Below are 21,854 nucleotides of genomic sequence, written 5' to 3' on the forward strand. Positions count from 1 at the left end.
GTTGGGTTGTGTAATGACTCAAGCAGTTTTCATTATATTATAAATAAAACAATCAATTAACTTAAGTATAAAACTAAATAAATAAGTCACATCTGAACAAAGAATGACACTGTGTTATGAACAAAAGAGCTATGATTAAACAATTCTGTAAATCCAAACCCTAAACCAGTGGTTGGCAAACTCATTAGTCAACAGAGCCAAATATCAACAGTACAACGATTGAAATTTCTTTTGAGAGCCAAATTTTTTAAACTTAAACTTCTTCTAATGCCACTTTTTAAAATAGACTCGCCCAGGCTGTGGTATTTTGTGGAAGGGCCATACTCAAGGGGCCAAAGAGCCGCATGTGGCTCGCGAGCTGCAGTTTGCTAACCACTGCCCTAAACCATCAACAAAAAATAGAAGGAAAAAAAAAAAAAAAAAGGTAGGGGAGCTGGTAGAGGAAATTGAAATAAAAAATAAAGATAATACCAAGAATCATTTGCAGGTTTTGACTAAAGTAAGGCTAGTATGCACGCGTTTAAATAATTTAAACATTTTTGGCATGTTGAAATTCCAGAGTCTGTTGGAAAAAAAAAAAAAAGACATAATCAAAATAATTTTCAAAACAACATTTCTTATACTTACTGCTAAAAGTTTATCTCCAATCTGAAGTTTACCATCCTTATGTGCTGCACCTCCTTCAATTATTTTGGTTACATAGATGCTATTATCCCCAGGGATATGTTGATTTCCAACACCTCCAGCAATGCTGAACCCAAGACCTGTTTGGAACACACTAATTTTAGAATTTCATCAGTAAATGTGAACTAAAGTCCAGAAAGAAATGGATGGAAAACAGAAGGTGGTAATTTCACACTATGTTTTTAAAATAGAAAATAATCTATTTACCTACTTTTAAATTCCTAAATATTTGTTCTCAATCAGGAGACAACTGTAATTATAACTGCTCCTGTTACAAATAAGTTCCTCTGTCCCCCCCTCCCAGGTTATGTCTTAAAGTCTCTTTGTAAATGAATTAGTTTGTTAGTTCAAAGAGACATTGTAAAATTATGTTTCACTTTTGTTTCGAACATAACTGCTTCTTACTAACACTTTTAATACCTTCAGGAGATTAAAACAATTAAGAAAAAAATAATAAAATTGTCTGCTGGTGATGGGCAGAATAAGCTTCAAAAATGTGAATATTTTCCCAATATTCTACGAATTTTAAATAACGCATTTATGGAATTCATAAATCTCATAGCTTTAGTACCAAACAAATTTGTAGCTCTCTATTCCTTATTTTGTTCATTGGAGTACCACCTCTTCCATGAATCACAAATTAGAATCAATATTTCTATTTATCCTTAATTCCACCCATGCTTTCAAAATTCAGAAATCAAATCTTAATAATCCTCATTGCAGATGAACTGCTAATAATACATTCATATTTTCTTCTTTTAACTTAGTCTTTGTACTTGCATTTAACATATATGGATTAAAGATTACAAGTTAATATCCACACTATACATTACTTCAAAGTATTTAAGTAGAAGTCTACTTAAGACAAAAATCAGTAGAAATAGTAGAAATTCTAAAAATTCATTTAAGTTCTGTACATTCCCAGTATTGTTAATCTTAGAATGTGTCATAAATAACTTCGTAGTTATACTTAATTCAAAGATATCTTACTTAATTTGTCTTAGTGTGATTTATTTATACCTTTAGGACCTTTAATGAGCTTTATTTCCATTATTTTTTCTGATACCGGTTTCCTTCTTTTAACATACAAGCGTACGATAGACCCGGCTTCTTTCAAAGCTTCAACTGCTTTGCTATGTGTTACATCACGAACATCTACTTCATTTACTCGCAATATACAGTCATTGACCCTGAGAAAAATAAAAATAAAAATTAAGTATTAAAAATTTAAATATCAATTTTTCATTTTGCCAATTTTTTTGTTGGCCTTTTCATTTTAAAGGTAAAGAGAATTATTTGCTAGAGAAAATATAAGTGAAGAAACTGCATGTTAAATTACAATGTATCAAATACTCATATTAATAAATAAAAACATTTCCCATTGGCCAACAAAAGAAACAGTACAAATAAGAGATTATACAAAAATATTGAATAATAACAGCTGCAATTTGTATGCTTACTATGTGTAGGCTTAACACTTTAGAAAAATATCAAATATTTATTTAGCATTAACCACATGCCAACTACTTCTTTTAGTGCTTAATTTAACTCTTATAAGGTAGGTACCTATTTATATCATTAATTTACAGATGAAGATACTAAGGCACAAAGCGTTTAAATAATTTCCCAAGGCCACTCAGATAATGACCAACAGGGTTGTCATTCAAAGATAAAAAAAAGACTCAGACCGAATATCTAGCTTAAGGTCACAGAGATAGTAAGTGGCAAAACTGAGATTTATCCAAAATATTTTTTGATTGCCTTTTCCAACTTAGATACTAGATTTAGAAAAAATAAAGTCATTTGTTCAGATTTATATAAAGTTCAAGGTTATATACTAGTATATAAATTAAAAGGTTATAATGTAAATAACTTAATTTGACATAGCAGTGTTTTTTTAAAGTCTGATTCATTCCTAGTTCTAATTTTTTGCCCTAGCTCTGGTCTCATTTTGGGGGTTGGGAGAGAAGAGGAAGATGGTCATTTAAAGTTGGGTGGGGAAGGAGAACAAAACGTAATTAAAATATTAAAATTGATCTTGATAAGATTCTATACCCAATTAACTTTAATATTTAGAGAAAAGAAATGCTAAATCCAAAGACAATGATCCCTTAGAGTTAATACTATAGGTATGTTCCCTCAGTGAAACAAATGGGACATATTAATTTTCACTATCAGAAGCACAAATAAAAGGTCAGTAACATAATCAGGAAATAAATGTCTACATTTATATGAATAGTCAAATTATTTATTTTATATCTAATAGAATTAAATTAATATACCACCTGTCATGTCCAGTGAGAAGCTTAGAAACTGAAGAACGGCATGAGGTACCAATAACCTTAAAATACGGTGTTTTTTTTTACAGACCATGTAAATTCCTTATCCTAAAACTGCCACTATATATATCATAAACAAGTGAATAAAATTCCTATAATCTATGGCCTAAGGAAATAACTAGGTATGCTAAAGATATCTTCTGAAATGGAACACTAAATTTAAACAAGAGTTTAAATAACTGTTATTTTCATGTATTCAATTAAAAAATATATTTAAAGTTTACATAATCTTTATTCTTTGTGGTAGGAAATACAAACTCAGAGATACCTGATCCCTGTATCTTAAATATGTTTATATATATGTTTCATACCCAGAAAATATAAAAAAAATTGTGAATTTATTTGAAAATAGAAAGTAAGAAAAAATTAAATTCCTAAATGAGAGAAGAAACAATGCTTAGAGCACAGTTATCTCATTCACTCATTATTTGAACATCTACCTTACATTAATTATTGTGATAGTGTTTCTTTTTGTATTTATGCCTTGTTCAGTTTGCCTAAAGAAAAATATACAAAGTGGATTCAGTATCTTAATATAAAGTGCAAAACATACCGCAATCTTCCATCTTGGGCAGCTGCTCCCCCTGCAATAATTTTGGTAATGAAAATACTTGAGTCATCTCCAATGTGTGGGTTGTCCGTACCTCCTGCGATGCTGAAGCCAAGCCCTGAATTTCCCTAAGGATAGAGAAAAAAAAAATCAGTGAATAATAATTATCTTTATTGATAGGTTCCTGTCATTATAGGAACAGGGAACAAACTCATAAAGATACCTGCCAGAGAATATGAATATGAATATTCTAAATTAAGAAACACAAGGAAAGCTTTTTCTCTCTATGAAGAATTCAGAGGCATTAATGCTGAGTAGGTAAGATTGAAGAACAGATACTGAGTACACTTTTAGAGTCAAGTCTATGGTTCTTTCTTTACAAGTATTTACAATTTGTCCTTGGATTAATCACCTCTCTGCAAAGGTGTCACTACTAGATCTTTTCTTTTAGACTGTACCTCGCTCATGTTGGGTAAGGCAAATGTCTCTAAGAGAAAAACACTGAAGTGATTGTTCTTTTTGTTGCTATTATTTCTGAGTAGGTAAAACCAATATATTATTTTAGTCTTTTAAGAAAGGGTTGGGGTGGAGCTTTTCTTCTGCTAACTTTGCCATCAGCTTATTTTCAAATGACAACATTCTGCCTGGACGGCATAGCTCAGTGGTTGAGTGTTGACCTATGAACCAAGAGGCCATGGTTCAATTCCTGGTCAGGGCACATGCCCGTGCTGCGGGCAAGATCCCCAGTTGGGGGCAAGCAGGAGAAAGCTAATCAATGATTCTCTCTCATCATTGACGTTTCTCTCTCTCCCTCTCCCTTCCTCTCTGAAATCATTAAAAAAATGACAACATTTTATCTGCTAAGTAAGAGTTGTTATTATCCTTGACTTGTTTAACCAGGACACCTGACCAGCAAAAGGCTTTTTTAATACTGAAATCCTAACCTGAGAATTTAACTTTGGTGAGCTTTCTTGATAGCAAAATCAATTTGTCAAAGCAGTCCTACTTTTTGCTTGTTTTATATATAGGATTTCTGAATATTTTCTTTGAAGAAAGGGTTTTACTGCTATAAGTCTCTAAGGATAATTATTCTAAGCAATGGTATTTTTAAAGTGTTTATTTTGTAATTTTCCAACTCTGGCTTTCAGCAATTCAAATAAGCCAACATATCTGGACCTATTATTTAACTGTTAGTATTAAATAGCTTACCACAGTCATTCTACTATGATGTGCCCTAAAATTCTATTTAAAAAAATGTTTTTTTCAGTCTCAACTCCTCAAGAGTTACTAGAATCTCAGCAATAGTATCAATAGGTTGTGTGAGTTTATCAAATTATGAAAGTACTCAAGTTCTTTTTTTATTTGCTTTTTAATAAGATATAATTTACATATACCTGTGTAAGTTTAAGGTGTACAATGTGTTGATTTGATACATTTACATATTGCAACTAATTACCACTGTAGCTTTAGTCAACATCTCTATCATGTCACATAGTTATTATTTCTTTTTTGTGGTGATAACGTTTAAAAGCTAGTCTCAGAGCAATTTTGAAGTACATAATACAGAATCATTTACTATAATCATTATGTTGTGCATTAGATCTCAGGAACTTATCTTCTAGTTGCAAGTTTGTACCCTTTAACAACATTTTCCCCATTCTCAGTATACTCAGGTTCTTTAATCAGTGAATATACATGTACAGTCCTGACTAAATAAAGGAATTTAAAAGGCATTTGGAAAGAATGAAAAATGAATAAGATAAAAAGTTAAAATTTTATGTCAATTATCTCAATAAAGCTGGGAAAAACCCCAACAACAGAACACCACATTGAAATATGTACAATACATTAATACTATGTTTACTTGAAATTTAATCAGTCATCTACCTCACTTGACTAGGAGATCCAAATTCAGATAGTAGGCAATAAATATCTATTATACATGTAAAAGACTATTTAAGGTCTACTTTCACTCAGAGTCTATTCTGGCTTCAAATATAAGCAAATCTAATTATCTAGGATTTCCATCTTACATACAGGGTGGGGTAAAAGTAGGTTTAGAGTTGGGAGTATTCAAAACAGAGTTTATTCTTGTAATTATTCATTAATTGTTATATTATTTTCCATATGAACAATTGTAAATCTACTTTTGCCCCACCCTGTATACTCAGCCACTCAGGAAATTTACTTGTATGGAATACTACATTTCTCCAAAATGCTAGTCATACAGGGTGGTTTTACTAAAATGCAGCATCAATTAAATGCTGATATCCTTAAGGGGAAAATATAGCAAGAAAATTTATACATCTGAATTATACCCTTAAGTTATTTTCTGACTAGGGGAGTACATAAGTTTTCGATAGGGTCTTATCAATTAGAAATATGGTTATTATTTTGCTAGGAAAGAATATTGATACAATGACCAGGTTACTAAATACTTACTTAAAATAAATAATATTTTATTATATGAAAAATAACTTTAAAAATTAAATTAAAAATGGGAAAAAATCTGAGAAACTGTCAGTCTCAAGGAAACATGATAAATAAATGTAAAGTGGTATCCTGGATGAGATCCTGGAAGAGAAAGACATCAAAACTAAGAAAATCTGATAAAGTCTCTAGACTTTAGTTAATAATGTATCAATACTGGTTCAGTTGAAACAAATGTATTCTAGTAATGTAAGATGTTAACAACAGGTGAAAATGAGTCTAGGAAAATGGGAACTTTGTATAACATTTCTATAAATCTAAAATTATTTTAAATAAAAAGTTAATTTTAAAAAAGGTTATTAAAGAAAAGCAACATGTTCTGAAAATACCAAGGCTAATTTTATGATATGTGAACTTATAAAAGAAATGAATATTACATGGCTCTGTTTTTTGAAAGATCTATTCCCTTGAATTCTATAATGAAAGAGCTGTACTGTATACTTAAAGAGTTCTTTAAAGCAACAGATTTATGCATAAAAACTTAAGATAATTAATAGTTTTTACCCTTTCAAGTGTGATTTCTTCATATTCAAAATCTGCATCAGTGCCATTAACCTAATGGAGGGAAAAAGAAGTAGCACAGAAATTTAGAGTATAAAATTTGAAATGGCAAAACATAATTTTTGCATGATTTATTAATGAAAACCTGTTAAATGTGACAGCAATAAAATAATATAGTCTCATTTTAATAATTTTAGGGAAATTTTTTAAGGAATGGAAGAGTACAATGTGATTAATGAGTTGACATTCATGGTATTATGACCTTCAAATATAGAAAGGGTATAGTCAGCTAATCAAATTCTGACTCTTTTTCTCTGCACATCTTTTTTTTTTTTTTAAATATATTTTCATTGATTTCAGAGAGGAAGGAAAAGGGAAAGAGACAGAAACATCAATGATGAGAGAGAATCATTGATCAGCTGCCTCCTACACGCCCCTCACTGGGGATCAAGCCACAACCCAGGCATATGCCCTTGACCGGAATCAAACCCAGGACTCTTCAGTCCGCAGGCTGTTGCTCTATCCATTGAGCCAAGCTGGCTAGGGCTCTGCACATCTTAATCAATTGCCAATTCTTACCGATTTGAATACTTGTTTTTCTGAAAACCATCACCTTTTATTCTCATTTTTATTACTTTGGTTCAAGCCTGTTAATCTCCTCAGGCCAATGTAATCTACCCAATCTCTTAGATTAGTATGCTCTACTGCTCAAATTATTCTATGTTTTATGCAGATAGATATTTTTGGAGCCCATCTATTTATATATATAAAAGCCTACGCAACAGGTCGACCATTCAACCGGCCGGTAGCTATGACGCACAATGACCACCGGGGGCAGACGCTCAATGCAGGAGCTGCCCCTGGTGGTCAGTGTGCTCCCACAGCGGGATTGCCACTCAGCTGACGAACGGGTGCCAGACACAGGGCTTATGGCTGGCCACCACAGCCCGGAGACTGCAGCACAGTGGCAGTGAGCCTACCAAGTGGCAGCGTCGGTAGCAGGTGCAGTGGGGCCGGGATGAGCAGGAGCAGGAGGCAGGAGGTGTTGGATTGCCGGTTTAGGCACGATCCCCACAGGCCACGCCAAGGGACCCCACTGGTGCACGGGCACCGGGCCTCTAGAGTCTAATAACACACTTCCTCTAGAACTTTCAGAAACTCATACAAAGGTCATATGAATTGACCCTAATCTATCACACAGTTTCATTCTTCACATACATATCTCACCTCTTCATGAGCTTTACATACCATCAAATGTGAATGATGTGCTCTTTCCTTTACATATACTGCAAGTTCCCACCTCTGCATCTGTTACTTTGGTGCTTCCCGCCACACATTTCACTTACATATTTCATGCCCAAATTTGATTTATCATTCAAGTTCTTGCTCACATCTTAGAAACCAAGCCCTTTCTCTTATTCCTCCCAATTTATTCCTTCCTGGAAGAAGTAATTCCCACAACAAGGGCCACTAAGTGAAGGGTGAGTTGTCCTTGGAATCAAATCATTGCTTTAATATTTCTGGTGACACAAGTCTGAGAAAAGTTCTAATTCTAATAAGTCAAATAAGGATTGTGATAAACTGCATTTCTCTAGATTCCTACAATCTTCTATCCTACAGGCTCTTTTCCAATGTGACTGACCTTCCCAGTGGTCGGCAAACTCATTAGTCAACAGAGAAAAATATCAACAGTACAACGATTGAAATTTCTTTTGAGAGCCAAATTTTTTAAACTTAAACTCCTTCTAATGCCACTTCTTCAAAATAGACTCACCCAGGCCGTGGTATTTTGTGGAAGAGCCACACTCAAGGGGCCAAAGAGCCGCATGTGGCTTGCGAGCCGCGGTTTGCCGACCACTGACCTATCTTATCATCAGGAGATGCTACCGATTTCCCCTCCCCCTGGATCTAGGTAGAACCTAGAAGAGTTTTGTTTAAAAAGACTGTGGCATAAATGATGTGTAGTTTCTGAGGCTAGCTCAGTGGTGGGCAAACTCATTAGTCAACAGAGCCAAATATCAACAGTACAACGATTGAAATTTCTTTTGAGAGCCAAAAACTGACTTCTGCGCATGGGCAATGAAGTTTCAATCGCACTGTACGTGCGTGCCCGCACGTGGTATTTTGTGGAAGAGCCACACTCAAGGGGCCAAAGAGCCGCATGTGGCTCGCGAGCCGCAGTTTGCCGACCACTGGGCTAGCTCATGTGATGCTCTGTAGTGTTTGCATTTGTCTTAGAACAGTGCTTTAGAACCCAGCACCTATAAAGCGAGGAAGCTCAGCCTATGAGGAGATTCAAATAAAGGAGAATCAAAGCCCTTGACCAAAAGCACCAAGGTGCACTCCTAATCAGCAAAGAGCACCAATTCCCAGCAGCCTTTTTAAATGTCCCAGCCAATACCATGTGAAACAGAACCATCCAGTTAACCCAGAAAATCATGAGCAATAATGAGTTGTTTTTTAAGCCACTAAGTTTCTGGTTAGTTTGTTATACAGCAACACAATAATGAAATGACAGAATAATTAAATTATGTAAGCTACTTTACTTTCCTCACAATATTATAAGAAAGCGACCCTTAATCCAAGTCCAATTCAGGGGCTAGGAGTTTTTTTCTTGAGGACTTTTGAAACCCATCTCTACTAATTTTGGGGTTCTTATTTCTTATGGCTGTTAGGGATTAAAACCCATTTGCTAAAAAACAAAAAAACAAACAAAAAAAACCTCATTTGCTACTTTGTTTTCTCTTCTTCCTCACAAGAGATTTTTTTCTTGTTTTTGAGATTATATATTATAAATGCACACATTTGTATGTATAAATTATGATTTCTATGCATACATACTGCAGTAGGGTTATACATAAGGATCTCCTGACAACTTAACTTAAAGTCATTTTTATGAGTAAAAATAAAATCCCTATTAGCAGCTATATCACTTTTCTTATTCTAAAGGTTATTTGTATCACTTTTATTTTTTCTTGCTCAGACTTCCTAAAAGTCTATTAGTCTTTGTCAAAGAAATAGTTTTAACATTACTGATTAATCTATTAAATTCTATGCTATTACTTTCTGCTTTTGTCAATTCTTTATTCTTTCTTTAGACTATTTAAAAAGTTGCTTGTGTTGAATGCCTGATTCATTTATGCTTATTACTCTCCTCTATTTTAAAAAATGTCCATTAAAGTCAATAAATTTTCCTCAGCATATGGCTTTGGCAAAATCCCAAAATTGCTACACTGGGCTCTATTATTGTTAATTTCTAAATACAGTAGTTTGAAATTTTATTCTGGAAAACATTTCCATGTGAGTGTGCTTATAGGGCCTTTTATGTAAAGTTTTTGTACTATGACTTTATGATTCTTACTTTAAGGAATTTGAGATTTTCACTATTAAGCCTTCTGAAAAGTTATGAAGAAAATGTTCTTCCTAACGAAAAATTAACTAAATACAAAGTATTAGTAAATGTCCTTGGTGCTGGCTTAATACCATATCATGAGAGCAGGACTGCGGTGGGATGGTGGAGCAAGTGAGTGAGTGGCGCCAGGCCAAGGTGGGTGTGAGCGGTGGCCCAATCGCCCTGCCCATGGCGACCAGCAGTAGCGGCGGGGGGGGGGGGGGGGGGGGGGGTGGCGCCGCTGCCTGGCTCCTAGGCGCTGAGGGAACCAGGCGGGGGTGGGGGGTGGGGGCCTGACTTCGATAGATTGCCCTGTAGGCGGGATGGTGGAGCAAGTGAGGGGACAGTGCCAGGCCACGGCGGGGTGCCAGGCAGGGCTGGGGGCATGAGCTGGGGCTGCGAGCCTGGGGGCCCAATCTCTGCAGGCCACCCTGAGGGAGCCCACCAGTGTACAAATTCATGCACCCAGCCTCTAGTTCAGCTATAAAAAAGAAAAAATTTTACCCTTTGTGACAACATGGATGGACCTAGAGAACATTATGCTAAGTGAAATAAGCCATTCAGAGAAAGACAAATACAATATGATTTCACTCATATGTGGAATTTAATGAACAAACTGAATTAACAAGTAATTAACTTTTAAGTTGTATAATTTTTTCTTTTTAATATAATTTGCTTTAATTATGGGTATATAAGTGACATAAGGAAACAGAGGATAATTTATAACACAGATATACTCAGTACCCTTGGCCCAAAGATTTTAATTTTCTAATAAGCTATACTAATATATCCAAATAGTACAGACAAATCCTATTACATAATTGGTATAACACTTGTTCAAAGAAGATGTTTTTAAAAAATCCTCACCCAAGGATATTTTTTCCATTTACTTTTTTGAGAGAGTGGAGGGGAGAGAAGAGGGGAGAAAGGGACAGGGAGAAGGAGGGAGAGGGAGAGGGAGAAGGGAGAGTGTCACATCGATTGGCTGCCTCCTGTACGCACCCCAGTCTGGGGCCAGGAATTGAGCCTACAACAAAGGTACATGGCCTTTACTGGGAACTGAACCCATGGCCCTTCAGTCAAGGGCTGATGCTTTAACCAATGAGCCAACCAGACAGGGCCAAAAGAAGATTTTTTAAAAGCCTAATTGTTTCCTGTTGTTTTGATTCAATTCAGTAACACCTAAACTATAGAGTAATATATTAAAATTCAAGATTTTGTCTATTAATATTTATATGAATCATGATTCATATTAATGCATAATCTCAGGAAATTAAAAACCTCAAAGTCTATACCAACACAAGGTAAAAATCTAAAAATAAAAATGTATTGGGAAGAAAATGTTCTTCCTAACGAAAAATTAACTACATACAAAGTATTAACCCCAAAATAATTTACTTAAATGTTTTTCCGAAATAATGAATAGCCATTTTGATTCTATTATCAATTATGCTACCTACGAAGAAACTGAAGCTTTTAGTATGTAAGAAAGCTATCAAAGTCAAACTGAATAAATTTTCCTAATTCATTGTTCGCACGCAGTCCGTCTTAAGGAATTTAAAGACAAAGGAACAAAATGGAATAATTTCAACAAATCATTTCCGTCTCATTACTGGAACCAATTGTCTTTAATTCTACTTTTCCTTAACAGTTTTACTATTTAAGGAACAGGAATGCATGAAGAGAAAATCAACCCAAGGCCAATGAAATTATAATACCAATTAATAGTTAAAACTAAGTATAATACATCATACAGAATGGCAAAAAACTAAAAGCTTCTTCCCAAGGATCAGAAGAAAAACAAGGATGTTTGCTCTTGCCACTTTTATTAAACGCCAGAGGCCCGGTGGGGCCTGAACCCTCTCGAAATCCAGGACCCCTCAGGGGATGTCGGAGAGCCAGTTTCAGCCCGATCCCCACAGGCCAGGCCGAATCCATGCACCAGGCCTCCAGTATGCATATAAGATCTTTGGTTAATCTCTTCCCGTCCTCTCCCCTCCCCGCTTCCCTCTGAGATTCATCAGTCTGTTCCATGATTCCATGCCTGTGTGTTGAGCGTCTGCCCCCTGGTGGTCAGTGTGTGTCATAGCTACCAGTGGAACAGTCGGACACTTAGCATATTAGCATTTTATATATATAGACTAGAGGCCAGGTTTACAAAATTCGTGCACTGGAGAGGTGGTGTCCCTCAGCCCAGCCTGTACCCTCTCCAATCTGGGACCCCTTGAGGGATGTCCAACTGCCGGTTTGGAATGGGCCTAAACCAGCAGTCCGACATCCCTCTCACAATCCGGGACTGCTGGCTCCCAACTGCTCGCCTGCCAGCCTGCCTGATTGCCCCTAACCGCACCCCTGCCGGCCTGCTAGATGTCTAACTACTTCCCTGCCAGCCTGATTGTCCCCAAGTGCCCTCCCCTGCCTGCCCGGTTGCCCCCAACTACCCTCCTCTGCTAGCCTAGTCGCTGCTAACTGCCCTCCCCTGGCGGCCCGGTTGCCCCCAACTGCTCTCCCCTGCCAGCCCAATCACCCCAACTGCCCTCCCCTGCCGGCCCGGTCGCCCCTAACTGGCCTCCCCTGTAGGCCTGGTTGACCCCAACTGCTCTCCCCTGCTGGCCTGGTCAACCCTAACTGCCCTACCCTGCTGGCCTGGTCTACCCCAACTGCCCTCCCCTGCTGGCCTGGTCACCCCTAACTGTCCTACCCTGCTGGCCTGGCTGTCCCCTAACTGCTCCCCTGCCAGCCTGGTTGCCCCCTAACTGCTCCCCTGCCGGCCTGACTGCCCCTAACTGCCTCTGCCACTGTGGCTTTGTCCAGAAGGATGTCCAGAAGATGACTGGTCTAATTAGCATATTACCCTTTTTTTAGTATAGATTTTAATGGAGGTTATAGCCAGGGCAATTAGGCAAGAAAAATATTTAAAAGGCATTCTGACTAAAATGAAGTAAAACCATCTCTATTTGCAGATGACATGACCTGATGTTGAAAATCAAAAGGAATCCACACATAAAAAAATCAGAGCTAATAAATGAGTTCAGTAAGTCAGAAGGATAGATCAATACCTAAAAATCCATTATACTGCCATATCAAGCAATGAAAAAAAATCCATAAATAAATTTAAGAAAACAAATCCCATTTATAATAGCATTAAAGAAGAAAATGCTTAGGAATAAATTTAACAAAAGAAATGTTAACACTAGTACAATGAAAATTACAAAACATTATTCAACAAAATGAAAGATGTAAATGAATAAAAAGATATTTTGTGTTAATGGACTGGAAGACACAATATTGATAAGATGGCAAAAGTCCCCAGATTTACCTATAGATTCCACACAATCCCTATCAGAATTCCAGTGCCTTTTTGATGTGCTCAGAAATTGATAAGGTGATCTTAAAATTCATATGGAAATAGAAAGAAACCAAAATAGGCAAAACAAACTTTAAAAGTTTGAGGACTTACACCTTCTGATCTGAAAACTTACTACGAAGTTACTGTAATCAAGAATACATGGTACTGGCATAAGAATCTATATGAATAAAAGGCTAATATGCTAAGTATCCCTCCAACCGTCCGACCGGTTGCTATGACACACGTTGAAGCTGCCGTGACACGCGCTGGCCATTTATAAAGAAATCAAACTGCATACCTGGCACTGACAAAGTAACACTCGGCTTCCCCCAAGTGGGACACAGGCCCCACCACCACCCTGGAGCAACAGCCCACCAAATCACAGCCAACACTGCCAAGACCCCAGGGCGCAAAATGTGGCCCACAGCCCAGCTCAGCCCGGAAACAGTCACTGTGGGCACCAGGTAATGACATTACGTAGCAATGCCTGACTTCCTCTCCCTAGCGAATAGCCTCCTTGGAGTTGCTTGAGCCCAGGAACACGACTTGCTTTATAGCCAGGTGCAAACATTTTTTACTTTAACCAAATGTCTGTGAAGTGTTTTCCCATGCCTCATCTCATTTGAGCTCACAAAGTCCTGGAGGAGGTAGATAGGAGACTTGGTGGAATCCTATTTTCTTTTAATTAGCTGGAAAATGGAGATTTAGAAAGTTCAGGAACTTGACCTGACTGAAAAGAAGTAAGAAATGGTGGGCCTTGAAAATGACTTAAGGTTTTCTAGGTGCACAGAATATAATCAAACACTGCTGCAGTTTAATATTTTACCCTTTGTTTTCCCTGCATGTTCTACAATAATAATCTGCTGCTTTATGTTGATATTTACTGCTGTGTTGCTGACAATTACCTAAAAGAGTAGTTGGGGTGCTTCACTGGGCTTGGAAAAAGTTTAGCTAAATCAGAAAGCAGGTCTAATTAAGCAAGTTTATTCTACCCTAATATATAAAAACCCTGGGTTGTAATGTCTGGTAAAGACCAAGGCTTGACCAACTGGAAGTCAGCCCTGCAGTCAGCACTGGGTTGCCGTGGCAACCCAACGCTGACTGCTTCTGCAGCAGGCATGCTGCCCCAAAACTGACTGCTGAGGGGGCTGCGAATCAGGGCCAGAGAGAGGCCTGAAGAGAGAAGCAGGAACTGATCTGTTGCCTCTGTGGCAGCTTTTGATCAGGACTTACCTCTCTCTTTCTCTCCCAGTCTGGCCAGCAGCCACGCCTCCATTTCTCTGCAGGCATCCATGGGGGCTGCTGAGCAGTCCTGCCTTTCTGATCAGGCCCAGTTGATAGGCCCAGAGACGCTGACTGGCATAGAAACTGACCAATCAGAACCAAGTCTGGGTGAAGCGTGAGAAACCAATGGCTGCCTAGGAGGCGGAGCTTTTGACCCTAAGTGGCATAGAAACCGACCAATCAGAACCAAATTGGCTGGCAGAGGAGGGCAGTTGGGGGCGAGATCAGGCCTGTAGGGGAGGGCAGTTGGGGCAAGATCAGGCTGGCAGGAGAGGACTGTTGGGGGTGAGATCAGGCCAGCAGGGGAGGGCAGTTGGGGGCAAGATCAGGCTGGCAGGGGAGGGCAGTTGGGGGCAACCAGGCCAGTGGTGGAGGTCAGTTGGGGGCGCGATCAGGCCAGGAGGAGAGGGCAGTTGGGGGCGAAATCAGGCCGGCAGGGGAGAGCAGTTGGGGGCGAGATCAGGCCGGCAGGGGAGGGCAGTTAGGGGCGATCAGGCAGGCAGGCAGAGGCAGTTAGGGGCGATCAGGCAGGCAGGCAGGCAGGTGAGCGGTTAGGAGCCAGCGGACCCAGATTGTGAGAGGGATGTCGGACCGCTGGTTTAGGCCCGATCCCTGTGGTCAGACATCCCTCAAGGGGTCCCCGATTGGAGAGGGTGCAGGCTGGGCTGAGGGAACCCTCCCTCCGTGTATGAATTTCATGCACCAGGCCACTAGTATATATATAAAAAGCTAAGTTGATTCTCGCATGCGCGAAACATATAAAGCTCTAGCTGGTGCCAATTGCATGCGTGTGTTTCGATCTATCATTGTCGACTGTGAATTTGGTTGACACTTCTATTATAGAGAAAGGGCGAATAGTAATATTAAAATATTTCTTCTAATTAATTTCCTTTCAATGTGCACAAATCTGTGCACTGGGCCACTAGTATACACATAAATCAATACAAGAAAATTAAAAATTCAGAAATAAAACCATAAATTTGTGATTAGTTGATTTTCTACAAATGTGTCAAGATCATTCAATATAGAAAGAATAGTTTTTGCAACAAATGGTGATGAGAAACTGGATACCCACATGCAAAAGAATTAAGGTGGACCTTTACTTTCCACAATATACAAAATTAACTGAAAATGGATCAAAGACCTAAATGTAAGAGCTAAAACTCTAAAATTCCTAGAAAAAAACATAAGTGTAAGTCCTTGTACATTGGATTAGGCAATGGTTTCTTAGATATGACATTGAAACATTATACACACACACACACATACACACACACACACACACATACATACACACACATACTGGTATATGAATAGGTGAATATACACATATATGAAATTTGTGCTTCAAAGGATTTATGAAATGCGAAAAGACAATCCACAAGAAAAAACTTGTGCAATCATATATCTGATAAAGGACTTACATTTAGTATACAGAACTCTTACAATCCTATATAATAAAGAGGTAATATGCAAATTGACCCTCACACCCTCTCACAAGATGGCCGCCCCCATGTGGTCAAAGATGGACGCCACAAGATGGCCAGTAGGGGAGGCTAGTTGTGAGCAATTAGGCAAGCAGGGGGGCAGTTGGGAGTGACCAGGCCTGCAGGGGAGGGCAGCTGGGGGAGGAACAGGCCTGCAGGATAGGGCAGTTAGGGGCGATCGGGCCGGCAGGGGAGCAGATAGGCGTCGATCAGACTGGCAGGGGAGTGGTTACAGGGTGAGCAGGCTGGCAGGCAGGCGAGCCGTTGGGAGCCAGCAGTCCCGGATTGTGAGAGGGATGTCTGACTGCCGGTTTAGGCCCGATCCAGGTGGGATTGGGCCTAAACCGGCAGTCGGACATCCCCCGAGGGGTCCCAGTTTGGAGAGGGTGCAGGCTGGAATGAGGGACGACCCCCCAGTGCACGAATTTCGTGCACTGGGCCTCTAGTTTACTAATAAAAGACAATAATCCAATTAAAAATGGGTAAAGAATCTGAATAGACATTCCTCCAAAGAAGATATAAAAATATCCAATAAGCACATGAAAAGATGCTCAACATTGGTCATTAAGTATATGAAAATCAAAGCTACAATGAGATATCATTTCATACCCACTAGGAGGGCTGTAATAAAGTCCATAACATTGTTGATGAAGAATAGTAAGATTGGTGATATGTGGAGAAACTGAAACCCTCATATAATGCTGGTGGGAATGTAAATGGTGAAACTGGTATGGAAGACAGTTAGGTGGTTCCTCCAAACCCTAAATATATAATTATCATACGATGCAGCAATTCTACCACTGGGAAATGAAAGCAGGGTCTCAAATTCAACACAAGAAAGAATAAACCAAATGTGGTATATACATATAATGGAATATTATTTAGCCATGAAAAGAAACAAAGTTCTGATATATGCTGTAAGATGGATGAACCCTGAAAACACTATTTGAGTCAAAGAAGCCAGGCACAAAGGCCACATACTATATGATTCTATTGATACGAATGGCCCAGAATAGAGAAGTCCATAGGGACAGAAAGTAGATTAGTGGTTGTCAGGAGCTGAGAGAAAGGCAGAGTGGGGAGTCATTGCTAATGAGTACGGGGTTTCTTTATAGAGTGGTAAAATGTTCTGAAATTAGAAAGTGGTAGTGATGGTACAATATTGGAATAACCTAAAAACCACTGAGTTATACACTTTAAAAAGATAGGTTTTGTGGTATGTGAATATCTCAACATATATTTTTTAAGGTGAAAAGGTAGAAAAAGGTGATCTATAAATAGAAATGCAAATTAAACCAATGAGTTAATATATTTTAAACATGTTAACAAAAGCTATCAAAGTTTATTAACACATTGTGCTTGTGACAATATGAAGCAAAAACAGGTACTTTTTGTTGAAGTATAAATGGATAGAACTCTATGAAGTGCAATTTCTCAATAATGATCAAATCTAAAAATTGACAGACTCTTTGAGCAATCTATGTATATGAGTATGTTCTGATTTTATAGTCGCATATATATATATATATACAAAAAATAACCATACAAAAATTATCAGAAGGGCATCGGTTTTACATGGTAAAAGTATAGAAACAACACATATATGCATGCATTTGCAGAGAATGTTTATAGAAGTATATAAATGATACTACTAACACTTTCTGCCTTAGTTCAGGTGAACTGGAAGATTGGAAGCAGGGGTGGAAGAAAGAATTACTTTTCACCAGTTATCTTTTGAATTTTGCACAATGTACATGCATTGCCTGTTCAATTAATTACTTAATTTAGGGAAGTGTAGTGACTATAGACAGGAAAAGTTATGGTTCTAAGGTAGCAGACATAATTTTTCTTACTTTTATTCATCAATATATAAGCTAGTATTAAGTGATCAAGGAATTAACAAAGGAATAGCAAATAAGTTTAAAACCATTTTGTAATACATTTTAAATTTCAGGATTAAATACCTGTTTCTTAAAAGCTTAAGGTTGTTTTATCCAAACAAAACACATGTTTATGAAGCAAGAGCTACAGAGAACAATATATTCTTTAAGAATGATAAAGTAGCACACTCTGACAAATCTTGCTTGAGGAATTAGAATTTATCTTATTTCTTTATGTCTAAAAAAGGGTTAACATATCAGGCCTACGGCTGCTATCTCTAGAAAGGTCTTAGCAGGTATTTGGGAAATTGATTTTGGGTGTGTTAACATCATTCCATAACTGAAAGGATAGTAATTTACTGTGGCTAGAGTTTATAGAGATAATACATTTTATGATGAATAGCTGTTTTCCCCTTCTGGGAGCCTGGAAATTTGGTATGTGCCGGACAGAGGGTGCCTAAGTGACCAACCTGCAATAAAAACCTTTGCACTGAGTCCACAATGAGTTTCCCAGGGCAGAAACACTTCACACATAGTGCTGTACTTTTATTGCTAGGGAAAAGAGTGTCCTGTGTGACACCTCACGGGAGGAAGAAAGTATAAGGAAATCTAAACATGGGATCCTCTAGACATACTATCTTATAACTTGACATGCAGATCCCAACTTACTACATAGCTATACTAAATCTTACGCTGAGTCTTGTAATCAGCAAATCTCCCAAAGTGAGTAGTGAGTCTTCTTGGAGACCCTCAACATACCTTGCTTAGCAAGAAAAATATTTTTTAAATGCTATGTCATACAAACTGGAAATCATATAACTTTTTGCTGCTTAGTATGCTTATTTGCTTTTAATTTGTTGACATTTCCCCTAAAATGCATATGTATTTTCTTTGTTGATATTGTTTTCTCTGTTAATTATTTTATATTAATCTTTCAGTTGAAAAGGTTTTAAAAATAAAAAATATTTAATCACTGTCTTAGCCCATAAGCAAAACATAAGTCAACAAAGAGAACAAGTGAAGGAGAAAGAAATGTGAAGAAGAAAATATTGACAAACGTACAAACAAAATTCTGCTTAAGTACTCTACATCAATGTGAAAGGTAATACTGACTGAAAAAAAATCTGAAAAAAAGTATAGAAGAGCATTTCTGTTTATTTTAAATATTATTTGAGGTTTTCCAAAATCCCCAGTTATGATACATCCATATTCATACGAATACAAAAAAATAAAGCCAAATAGAATGTTTTAAAGTATAGCCTGAAATAAACTACAGTTCGAAAAAAAGAGGAAAGGATTTTTACAGCTTATGAAATTACGTGTCATTTGATTTTAAAAATGCACAGGCAGTACTTCTACTTAAACATCTCCAAAGACATTTTCCTTTGTGGTGAAAAATGTTAGGTCAGATTCTGATGTTCTGGCTAATTATCTTTAAGGGAAACAGGGCTTTTTAACAAAGTAAATTCAGAGAAAAGTAGCAATCAATTTAAAGTTATATAGTTATAACTATTTTAACATATGAATACACACATAAACCTGGTTACTAAATAGTTATTCAATTAAACTTTTAAAATGACTCTGAATGGCATTGTGTTAGTGACCACTGATCAGAAATAGCCTTTGGTGAAAGTTAATCATTTTAATTTAAAAATAAAACCATAAATTTCAATATTTCTGCTTTGCATAAGTATGAGGACAAGAAACAACCAAAAGAGAACAGTATGGCTTCATTTACTTTCACAACTGTAGGTCAGTGATAGAATATTATAAGTACAAGAGGAAATAAGGCTGTCATCTTTATACCTGTAAGAAAACGGAACAGGAAAAGCAGAATTATTTAAATGTGGGAATGAATTGGAACTTACATAAGTCGACGTTTCCAAACTATCTGTGTTGACCAGTACTGGAGGAGGATTTGCCTTAAAGAAAGAAGTGTAATGTGTTAGCTTAAAAGGAAAATTGACACATTAAATATTAATGTTCACAAATGTTAGAAGCGTATGACAGATTTGCTATTTCTTCAATTATATTTTTATATGAGCTTTGCATATGTTAAACAATGTACCCAGTTTCCAGCAACAAATGAAAACAGGTATAAACAGTTAAATTAGATTTTCTTTTGGGAAATAAATTATTTCTGCTCAAACAGGTAATTTCTTAAGGTTTACAAAGACGTTCACCAGCCTCCTCAAAAAATCCACAAGTATTCTTCAGTATAATAAACAATTCTCCCTGAATTGCTTAGAAGTCATTAGCTTTTCTGTTCCCAAGGATTCCATGAAGATTTCAATGACTTTATCACCCAGAAAGAAAAAAATTCTTCCCCACAATAAATTGTGTTTGAACATGAAAAAAAAGTCTACCACACAAAGAAATCAACCACATACTTTTAGAAAACTGGAACCAGAATGGTAATGTAAAAGCCCCAGTTATTTTCAGCTGCACTTATTGCTTTCCAACTGTTACTCTAGACCACTCACAGAACAAGTACAAAACTTTTTAATCCAAACAAAACACAGACACACAAAAGCAAACAGATAAAAAAAAACCACAAACAAATAAAAAACAAGCAAATAACACAAATACATCTAAGTTTGGATTGAAAAAGTTTGGTTTTCTGGTTAAGTTCAAAGTAATTATTATATAGGTGAAATGAAATTTAAAGAATAAAGTGTAATTTATGCCAAATGAAAAACACATCAGAACATATCAGAAACATACTGGAAAACTGATGATTCCCCTCAAAATTACCATTCTTTTACACATATGAAAGTATAGATGATTCCCCTCAAAATTACCCTTCTTTTACACATATGAAAGTATAGAAGTACCAAATCAAATGACATTTTCATAGAAAAAAAAAAGATGACTATCCTTTAAACAACTGTTAGGAATGTTTATAAGTATTAATAGTTCTAATCCAATTAATAATTATACATAAAAGCTGTATGAAACAAGCATTATATACAAAATAAGCATTTTCTTCCAAGTGTATGGGCATTTCTAAAAAGTAAATATTCAGACTTCAAATGTTTTACATTATTTTCAGCAAAGTACTAGATATGGATGATCATATGATAAGATGCTTAAAGACAACCAGTCATAGATAAATAATTATACAGTATGCATCTGGGGTACATGAAGCAACAGGTTTAAAATGAGTAGGGAATACTTTATCTATATATATAAAAGCCTAAGTGACTGTTAAGACCGAACGACTGGTCGACCAGTCGCTATGATGTGCACTGACCACCAGGGGGCAGACGCTCAACGCAGGAGCTGCCCCTTGGTGATCAGTGTGCACCCACAGCTAACCTCCTGCGGCAGCCCAACCTTCCATGGTCCCTTCCCCCAGCCAGCCAACCTCCTGCGGTCCCTCCTACCAACCGACTGGCGGGCCCTGATTGCCCCAATAGGGATTGGGTGAGACGGCCCCGATCAGCCGCAATCACCAGCCAGGCTGAGGGACCCCATCCATGCAGGAATTTGTGCACCAAGCCTCTAGTTAAATATACGTAAGCATGACATTAATTTTATGTAGAGCCATACCTTTGAATATCATAGTCTGTCTTTGAATAATTCAGTGAAAACCAAATGTCATAAAGATACTATTTATAAGATTGCTGTTTAAACAAAAAGTCAATTTACAGAAATGAGATTTTATGAATATTTGAAAATATTAATTTCTCAATGACCTATTGATATACCTCAAATTAATAATATTTCACTTAATTAAAAAAACTAATGGGACAACTTTACCTCATTTTGTTTAAGCAATTACAGAAGAGGGCATGAAAGAACAACACTATTTAAAGTTACAAAAGAAGTTACATTCTTAAAAAATTATGGCAAGAAAACCATTTGTTCCCTCTGCCCATTTATTACCTAACATACAA

General features: G+C 37.1%; 1 protein-coding gene across 26 annotated transcripts in view; it reads right to left on the reverse strand.

Annotated features, from left to right (window-relative positions):
• DLG1 (discs large MAGUK scaffold protein 1) overlaps positions 1–21,854 on the reverse strand; it is a 270,363-nt gene that overhangs the window by 112,207 nt on the left and 136,302 nt on the right. For all 26 annotated transcript variants that reach the window (XM_080656682.1, XM_080656681.1, XM_080656680.1 and 23 more), the window contains 5 exons: positions 19,824–19,877; positions 6,568–6,618; positions 3,577–3,701; positions 1,705–1,874; positions 628–764 (listed from right to left, as the gene is read on the reverse strand). In XM_080656682.1, coding sequence (XP_080512808.1) covers positions 628–764; positions 1,705–1,874; positions 3,577–3,701; positions 6,568–6,618; positions 19,824–19,877 — 537 coding nt within the window. The remainder of the gene's footprint in view (positions 1–627; positions 765–1,704; positions 1,875–3,576; positions 3,702–6,567; positions 6,619–19,823; positions 19,878–21,854) is intronic.

This window comes from Plecotus auritus (genome assembly GCF_963455305.1).
Source record: "Plecotus auritus genome assembly, chromosome: 2".
Taxonomy (NCBI): domain Eukaryota; kingdom Metazoa; phylum Chordata; class Mammalia; order Chiroptera; family Vespertilionidae; genus Plecotus; species Plecotus auritus.